This window comes from Cupressus sempervirens, chromosome 3, assembly GCF_028749045.1.
Source record: "Cupressus sempervirens isolate cs-2001-9-10 chromosome 3, ASM2874904v1, whole genome shotgun sequence".
NCBI lineage: Eukaryota > Viridiplantae > Streptophyta > Pinopsida > Cupressales > Cupressaceae > Cupressus > Cupressus sempervirens.
Genome location: NC_143120.1, coordinates 76,345,861 through 76,355,265, shown reverse-complemented (window position 1 = coordinate 76,355,265; position 9,405 = coordinate 76,345,861). Strand labels below are relative to the sequence as shown.

The 9,405-nt window shown below is 36.5% G+C and overlaps 1 protein-coding gene across 1 annotated transcript; it reads right to left on the bottom strand.

The window, feature by feature from the left end:
* Positions 1–2,195: 2,195 nt before the first annotated feature.
* Positions 2,196–9,020, bottom strand: LOC149564850 (3-ketoacyl-CoA thiolase 2, peroxisomal-like). Its single transcript, XM_089818423.1, has 14 exons — positions 8,768–9,020; positions 6,080–6,156; positions 5,790–5,874; positions 5,491–5,617; positions 5,297–5,395; positions 5,143–5,210; positions 4,917–5,024; positions 4,712–4,789; positions 4,472–4,604; positions 4,176–4,272; positions 3,859–3,982; positions 3,651–3,759; positions 3,097–3,180; positions 2,196–2,549 (listed from the first exon to the last, which is right to left on the bottom strand). The coding sequence occupies exons 1-14, from the start codon at positions 8,855–8,857 to the stop codon at positions 2,440–2,442; spliced, it is 1,389 nt and encodes a 462-aa protein (XP_089674549.1). The 5' UTR covers positions 8,858–9,020; the 3' UTR covers positions 2,196–2,439.
* Between the last annotated feature and the right edge of the window lie 385 nt (positions 9,021–9,405).

Below are 9,405 nucleotides of genomic sequence, written 5' to 3'. Positions count from 1 at the left end.
AAGGTGATCACATGATATCCCCAAGGAAGCTTACCTATTGTACTATTTTCCCCTAAAATTCTTTAGCAAATATTGGACTGATAAGTAGGAGATAATTTCCACAAGAAGTCAAATTGTGATATTGATATCAGGATTTAACTGTGTAGTTTCTTAGTCAAATTCATCGACCCATGTTTCATGAGTAGCGATTCAACATGAATCCATCTCTAATGAAAACAAATGGAACACTTGGCACTCGTTGGATCTAGGTGATGCTCACAGAGGTGAAGCACCGGACTTCCCGAGAGGGAGGAGTACTGGGATGGGTGACCTTCCGAAAAATCTTGGTGTAGTACTCCCGCTTGAGCGTGCTCAAACTGGAGTAGCACTCGGATGGTTGACCTCTCGAGAAGTCCTAGTGCTTCACCTCCGTGAGCATCAACTAGATCCAATGAGTGCTAAGTGTTCCATTTATTCTCTTCAGAGTTGGATTCATGTTGAATCACTACTCATGAAACATGGGTCAATAAGTTTGACTCAAAAACTACACAGTTAAAACCTGATAGCAATATCACAAATACTGGACTACTGCTTAGAAAAGAGACTCATGCAATATCAATAATAAAAACTTGCAACATTCCCCGAGTAATTTGAGATGGCTAGCTATCCTCAAGAGACCGAGGCATCCAAGCATCCCCCAGCTGTCACAAGATTGATCTGGGCATGGTAGCTGCCCTCAGACCCCTAATTCTAACCACCTTGGACCCCTAAGTCTAACCAATAACAGACCAACATTGAATCATCATCACAAAATCTCCAGAATACATATCCCCTGTTGGAAATATCTACATCTTCACAATCATAGCCACAATCAAGTTTTATCTTGTTTCATAAATTTTAACAATTTTAGTACATAAAAATTGTCATAGACAAAGTTGCCATGCTACAGTCATACTGCTGAATACAATTAAATCATAGTTGGCATGAAATACCAATTTTATTATGCAAATATGTCTTTACACCAACAACTCAGAACAACTCATTTATTACCATCCCATCTAAAGGTTAAATTGGAAAATAACCAGTTATCAACTGTTCCTCTTTATTAATGAGTTGACAGTAAATATCAGTGTAACACCAGTGCTGGTGTAAGTCAGGACACCCAGACAGAGGGTAAAGGGTCTCAATTTCAGGACAGTGGAGAGAAGGCAAGGGGCAATGGTAGTGCGCAGGGAACGGGTGAGTGCTGTATTCTATACATATTGAACTTTTTTTTGTTAGTTATTATGAAATTATGTTTCAGAGTAACATACCAAATTGAAATACATCGAACATAGAAAAATACAACACGAACCAGGACCATTGAACATTCAACATAGTAACATGGTACATACCCAATAATAACATTCAAAAAATCAAAAATCAAATAGAAATTCAAGTACCCGTCCCAGTGGTGGTGTGGTTGTGAAATGGTGGACGTCGGGGTACTTGGGTACTCCAAGTACCCTGTGTGGAGATGTCCTAAGGATGGGTACTACAAGGTTTTGGAGGGGGGTGCGAGTCCCTGGGTTTCATTGATAAATATGTACTCTTCCAGGTTTCGGGAAAACTGTAGTAAATCTCACTTGAATGTACAAGTCAGACATGTCTTTATTTTTCTATTAGAGATAGTTCACAAAATACATCATTGTATCTGATTTGAAAACAACCAGCTGGTAGCTCAAAATACAAGACTAAAAACAGCTTCATCAGAGAGATCATATAGCTAATTACATATTAAAAAAATATCGTACTGTTCTATAGCATATAGAGATAATGTTTATGAGGAATGTTATATCAATATGTTTTATCGATATGAATGTCACCATATGAATATTTGAAATTTCATTGTATTTTAAAAAAATTCCTTTTATTTTACACAATCGTTGCCTCCAACCATCCCCATCCCCAAAAACTTGGGGAAGCTTAGTAAAAAAAACTAGTTTTCAAGGTGTGACAAAAAATAGTGCAATGACAGACAGAACCACCACCGTTACTCAGTTTGACACATATAAAGGAAATAAGCAGCTATTTTTATTTCTCTGACAAAAATACACAACTATAACAACAAAAAACTGATTGTGCAATTATATCAGAACACAGAGTAAAAGCCTCAAGCATTCTTTCAAACTTCTAATAAAAAATAATCAGCAATAAATTAAAAATTTACACAAAAATTCATAACAAGAAACTGTGGTATTGTAGTACTCAGTTCTGTCTCACTTACAGAGATTTGTATGCATATTATATATAAAATAATTATCCAAGGAGCTTATTAATTATTTCCCTGATGCATCCTAGAAAAAAAGACATGAAAAAGATCTTTTCACGAAGGAGAAAGTTCTAGATGGAAGCTGCCAAATGAATATCCATCTATAACAAAAACCGTCCCACTTCAGAAGCTTTAAAAAGACAGATCTTCTATTTTGCATCCTTTGAAAGAAAGATGTTATCTTTGATTGGCCGAGCATTGCAAAGTGGATCCACAGAATCACCGCGTTCAAATACTGCTGCAGCCCCCATTCCAGTCCCTAACAGCAGTACCAGAAACCAAAAAAAATCATTAAAAAGTTTATCATGAAATAGAATGATTCCCTCACTTAGAATGGAGTCACAATGGAAGGGTACACAGCTCCAATTTATTTTTTGTTGGTGTCATGAATAAAACTTTCAAACATGTATCAGGATTCAATAAAATCCCCAAAAATGAAGAGGAATCATAAATTTAGGAGAGACAATAGTTAAGAGGTGGGGGAGAGAAGAGAAGGCAGAGAAGAGGCAACGAAGTCAGGAAATTTGTAGCATGTAGTAAGAATGTGTAGAAGCTTTGTTGTCAAAATAGTGAAATATTTTTCAGATAGTTGTTCATTTTTCAAATCCTTAAATCTAAATCCTAGAGAACAAAGGTTATAATTCAAGGGACCACATTTCTGTAAATAGCTCTGCATTTTGCTGTACAGCATCTTCTGATAAATTGAAACCACCTGCCATTCCCTCCCCTCCGTGAAACTACTACGTTTAAAAATATCTGAAACAATTTCATGATTCAAATTGAAAATAATACAACTATGGTCTTACCTATACACATTGAGACAACTCCAAACCTGCAGTCTTTGCCATGGCGTTTCATTTCATGTAGCAATGTTGCTACACAGCGAGCCCCTGAAGACCATGATATAAAGATTAATGTTGCAAATTTTTTATAGAAGTGTGACAACAGGCCCTATAGTAACAAGCTCTAACCAGTGAAATTAAAAATTTCTATCAAACTTTGTGTACTTCTAATGGATTAGATAAAGTTTGTGTATAAACCATTAAGGCTTCATAAATCTATCAATGCACACACACAGGTGCACAGAAACATGAAAATGTATTTTAATTGGCCAAAACAAGTAGGTTTGTGAAGATTGCCATTTCATTGTAGACTATATGAACTACTAGCATTGTTACCATAGCACTCATCTGCTCCCTAATAATGTCATTGCACAAAAGGATAACACAACCAAGATAAAAATTTATAATCAATTTAATACACTTTTATGCTCACAATTCAATTGCATCTCAAACTTATCCCTGTGCGAATAACACCTAGCCTGATTTAATAAAAAATTGAAGAAATGTCATTCTATTACCTGTGGCTCCAAGGGGATGACCAATAGCAAGAGCTCCTCCATTAACATTCACTTTTTCAGGGTCCAGTTCCAATTTTTGGCAACAATATGTGTATTGAGAGGCAAAAGCCTAGCCAAAAAAATTGTGCATACAAGTAATAGTCACCAAAGGGCATGCTTCAATAAATTGAATGATCAGGTAGTTAAGTTACAATTTGCCATGTTTTACCTCATTTATTTCAAAGAGATCAATGTCACCAACTTCTAAACCAGCAGCCTGTGCTGCTGCTGGAATTGCAAAAGCTGGACCAACTCCCATAACAGCTGGGTCCACTCCAACAGCGGCAAAACTCCTAGAGAACATATGTTCCAAAGCAACTAATTAAGGGCAAAGTGAACAACCGTGATGGGTAAACTCAAAGCAAAATCATATTGAGAATTGATTTAGGTGAAGTAAAATGAAATCGACATTTAGTTTAGGACAGTGAAATGGAAACAATTTCAACCATAATGGTACTAATTCAAAATCAAATTGACATTTCAAACCTGAAAACACCCAGAATAGGTAAACCCTTTTGCATGGCTAATGACCTCTTCATGAGCAGCACAGCGCCAGCTCCATCACTGACTTGGCTTGAATTTCCTGCATGGATTGCATCAAGAGTTTTATTAAAATGAAGTGCAAAAGAAGTCAATAATTCCATAGTACTCGGAGACAGTCTAAAAGCTTAGCAAAGCTAAAAAGCCTGTAATCTATTACAACATCTAACTTTTCAATATGAATAATGGTTGAAAAATGCGATCTTAACAAACTACAAACTATACAGAAGGAAACAGCATACCAGCAGTGGTGCTACCATCCTTCTTGAATACCGGTCTAAGCTTTGCCAGATCAGACAACGATGCATTGGGACGAAAACCATCATCAACAGAAATTGTAACAGGCTTTTCATCTCCAGTTTTAGGATCAACAAGCTTAAGCATAAAAATAAGAACCATGGCATGGATCATGTCAACATGTTTATATGAAAACCTTTTCAACCACAAGACTGCACAGCTTAGAAAACATTAATCTTTTTAACCTTAGTATCAACAGGGATGATTTCATCTTTGAATTTTCCTGCAGCTGTTGCTGCTGCTGCCTTCCTATGAGATTCAACCTGAATAAAAATAATGTTGTTACCACTCAAATAATGTCCTCCAAGTTTCTCTAACTCAATAGGTTCTTATTTAATACAAGAGCTTTGACATAAATCAAATATTAAACCCTCAAAATATATCGCTTACTGCTGCCTTGTCCTGCTCCTGGCGTGAAATTCCATAACGACCAGCCACATTTTCTGAGGTGATACCCATGGGAAGAAGACAATCTTGTGCTTGCTTTTGGGTTTCAACCTATTGCAAGGCACTAAATCAACAACCACAAAGAGGCTAAACAGAGACACGAAAACGTAATACATGAAAAAACAATAGCCTTCTCTGAAAGTTCAGTTTTAGTTGTTTCAATTGTTACCCTTGGATTAACAGAGCCTTCCCAAGCCATAGGATTGACAGTCATAGACTCCAACCCTGCACCAATACCTGAAGAAGACATATGCCAAAATCAGAACCCTGTTTAAACTCAATGCCACCATTATGATACACTGAAAGAAATCAAAAGTATATACCAATATCATAAAATCCAGCTTTAATTGCAGCCACGACATCTGCAACTGCCTGAAGGCCTGAAGAGCATTGTCTGTTTACAGTCCTAACAGGTACAGTCTCTGAGGGCATGGCAAAATAAGAAATGGCATATAAATGTCAGAAACTCACTCATCTCATGACAAAACTGACTTGGAACAAGTTGCAGTATAAATACCTGGGAATCCAGCATAGAAAGCAGCCATCCTGCATTCACTGGCTCTTTGAGAACCAGGAGCAAGAACAGTTCCTACAACAATATCACCAATTTCATTTGGACTTACTCCAGTTTTGTCAATCACAGCCTGTGTGAAGATAAACAACATTCAGAGACCTTGTCTTCGTGATTTAGACACAATAATGATTAAAATTTTAAAAGTTAAAAACGATTGCTTTTGAATTGTCCCTGTTTTTCTATGCCATGTTGTGTCAAACAAGGGCATCAAGCCAAATATTAAGATAGCTCTTATTCCAGACCTTTAAAACAGGGGCAAGCAAGTCTTCAGGAAAAGTATCTTTAAAACCTCCACGCTTAGCCTTGCATATAGGTGTGCGATATGCACTGCAGAAATAATCATCAATGCCACATGATTAAGTTTTGATCAGAAAATCAACAAGAATTCGACAAAGAAGATAATTACAAGCAGAGCAGAGCGTTATGACAAATAACATGAATGAACAAGAAATCTGTACTGAAGACTGAAGAAATGTGAGTAATCAAAGCTTACAAAAAGCCATCAAATAAGCACAAAAAGGTACAAACTTACGCAACAATTACAACATCATCACCAAACAGACCAGTTCGTTCATAGGCAGCACTGTCTCCGGCAGCACATACCGTAGCCTGTTAAAAGAGAACAAAGGTAATCATCAAATTTACCTTTTTACTAAAGCCTATGTATGAGACCTCAGAAATGATGAATTGTCCAGTACAAAAAAGAAGTGTTAATTGCCATTTCACTTCCAGAGTAAATGTGAAAAATACAAAATACAAAACTGTGTCGAACCATCACAGAAAATGTTAAATGTAAGGGGAAAACGAAGAGAGCTTAACAATTCCTATTCATGGATGTAGATCTTCAATCTTTGAAACTAAAAGGAGTCTTTGGCAAGGTGCACAACTACATTTGTTTAGTACTTGTATATATGTCGATACACTTGCAAGGCATTAAAGAAACAAAGGCATAGAGATATATAGACCAAAGCAAAGATCCTGATGCCAGATAAAGAATCCACGAAACCTCTCAAAACAGCATGACCTGATTTTATCAGTCATTATTAAGTCGAAGCATACAGCATTCAAAGTCTTTGATCAAAGAATTCAAAACACTGCATTAAGCATGGTCTTGTGAATCATACATTCTGATCATTTTTCTCAAACATAAATGATGCAGCAAAGTGCATACACTAAAAACAACAGCGAAAAATCATATCCCACAAAAGGCTTAATATCACCTATGTGAAATACCTCATGTTATGAAAACTAGAACTGGCTACTAGGGTACCTTGGTAGCCACAATTCAGAGCTTCATAAATTCAACAACAATTTCTTAAATGGGCAAATTTCTGAAACCATAAATCTCAAGAATCTTATAAAAGAAATAAAAGGGAAAAAAAACAGGCATCCACAAATTTTTCCTTCCCCAATAGAAAAAGATAACTCCACCTATTCAAATTCAGACATACTAAATACAAATGCTCACTTCGTGACAGTGTTAACCACAAGCTAGTAACATCGCAAACCCTAAACATTGAAACACAATCTCCAATACACAGCAAAAATACATATCTAATGGGCATGAGTAATAGATAAAAATGGAGTGTTGTCATAGTGAAGACCTGAATTCAAGTCCCCAATAGAAAAAGAGAACTCCACCTATTCAAATTCTGACATACTAAATACAAATGCTCACTTCGTGACTGTGTCAACCACAAGCTAGTAACATCGCGAACCCTAAACATCGAAACACAATCTCCAATACACAGTAAAAATACATATCTAATGGGCATGAGTAATAGATAAAGTTGGAGTGTTGTCATAGTGAAGACCTGAATTCAAGTCCCCTAAGGAAGCACGGAACTGACCCATGCATCAAAAATGAGTGTTCAAGATAATGCATGTGACTTAGAGAGGCTATTATACCCTAAATTGACCAATTAAACGCACAACCCAAAAAACAAATTTCCACTTGAGGCCTTACTTCATGAATCATAAACCACCTATTACTTAATGTACAAGAGTATTTAAGCTAACAAAATTCAGGGGATCCGAGAGGTGTTTTATATTCCACTGAAAACATTAAATTAAGATCACAAAGGAACATATTATCTTATATGATAAACAAAATTGTTACTAAATTTTGGGACGACAGTTGATATTATTTCTTTATGTATTTTACATCTAATCTTTTTAATTAAGTGTTGATGCAGATAGACGTGGAAATCGATAAAGTTACACTTGGAGTTGTTCATTTCTAGATTCTTCATGACCACTAGGGAAATGCACATTGTAATATAATTTATTGATCAAATACCAATGATGTCGCCTTCCAACAAACGCCAGTCTCCTCCTGAAGGGGGTTGACATTAATAAAAGTAGTGGGAGTCATAATGCTCATGGGAGTTCTCATGACACTCGTGCCCCTCAATTGCTTGGTCTCAAGCCTGCACCATCAGCCTTCGGCTTCTTCTCACCCCATGAGAGAGATGCCTATGATTAGTCAAGCCGCAGCAAATCTCCGTGTCTTGCATTAGACTATTTTCCTTAGAGAACTGATAACCAACCTCTAGATAAAGAACAATCTAATCTTACAGGTTGAGAGCCTACCCAGATGCTCACAATAATCTCGATATATGGAAACAAGATGAACATGAACTGCAACTTGTTACAGAATCTTACTGTTTAGCATTTTTATTAAATAGATATATTGTTTAAGGCTATGACTTGCATAGACAATTGGGTGTGACTTCTTCGCACACGAAATTATTTAGACTTTTATACAATTAATATATATGGCATTATTTCATCCAAAAATGAAGTAGCTAGATGTTTCTTTTGATCACAACAATACCCAGCTAATCCTGCAGGCCATGATCGAAGTGACAAGGCAAAGCGATTAACAAATAACATGGATTGAACGCCGGTAAACCTGCTCCCTGTATCAAGAAGAGGGCGGGTAGAAGTCTGTGAAATTGACAATGACAGCAATCCCTAGCACAATTACCCAATTCTCGCTGTCATCCTGGGTGAACAAGATAGTACAAACCCCTGGGTGGATTTGACTGAACAAATTTCTACGCAAGGGGGCTATTTAACAAAACAAACAAAAAAATCGAATGGCCCCAATTTAGTGGAGGTACGAAGCTTAAAATTTTATAGGAACCCTGAAAATTTGGATTGAAATCCAGCAGATCAAAAGAATTATAAATCTTAGGAGCTAGATTAGGTAACATACCACCAGATCAGTTGATGCCTTGGTGGCGTTAACAGGTCTGAGATGATTCAACAACACGTTCTGTCTGATGCGTACTTTCTCCATTTCCATTGAAAATAGCCTTCCGCGCACGAGGAAAAAACGTGATAAGGGCAAAATGCTCCCTCAACAACCTAAGCTGGAAGGAATTCAAAATTTAGACACCGACAGGGAGATGTAAACTTATAATCCTTAACCTACCGATCTGAGATTCTTTATACACGTTAAATGGAACAGGTTTTCTATTCTTGGATATCTGATCCTTTATCCATGCTTTTGTATTACGTCACGTCTTCGTGGCAATTGGCTTGAATTTTGGTGGTTTTATATGCCTACGCAGGCAATAATTGGTATCGGTTGGGTGATTGAAGAGAAATCTGGTTTTGAAGAAAAATCTGGTCTTCCGATCTAACCTTACGCCTATTCTATATTTCCCCCATTAAAGGGAATGTGTCTCATAATCAACTATTTTATTTATTTCCTATTTAAATGGATGCATAATGTTTATTGTTGTTTATTAAGTCAAAAGGCTTTCTACAGTGGTAGCAATCTTCAATGTAAACATTTTCCATTTTAACAAAAAATTGGTGTTCATTTACATGTCAAAAAAATAAAATAGA

Coding starts and splice junctions, on each gene's coding strand:
- LOC149564850 (XM_089818423.1), bottom strand. CDS start 8,857: ATGGAAATGGAGAAAGTACGCATCAGACAGAACGTGTTGTTGAATCAT. Junction 6,157..8,767: donor AGGCATCAACTGATCTGGTG/GTATGTTACCTA, acceptor CTCTTTTAACAG/GCTACGGTATGTGCTGCCGG. Junction 4,790..4,916: donor AGGAGCAGGACAAGGCAGCA/GTAAGCGATATA, acceptor ATTTTTATTCAG/GTTGAATCTCATAGGAAGGC.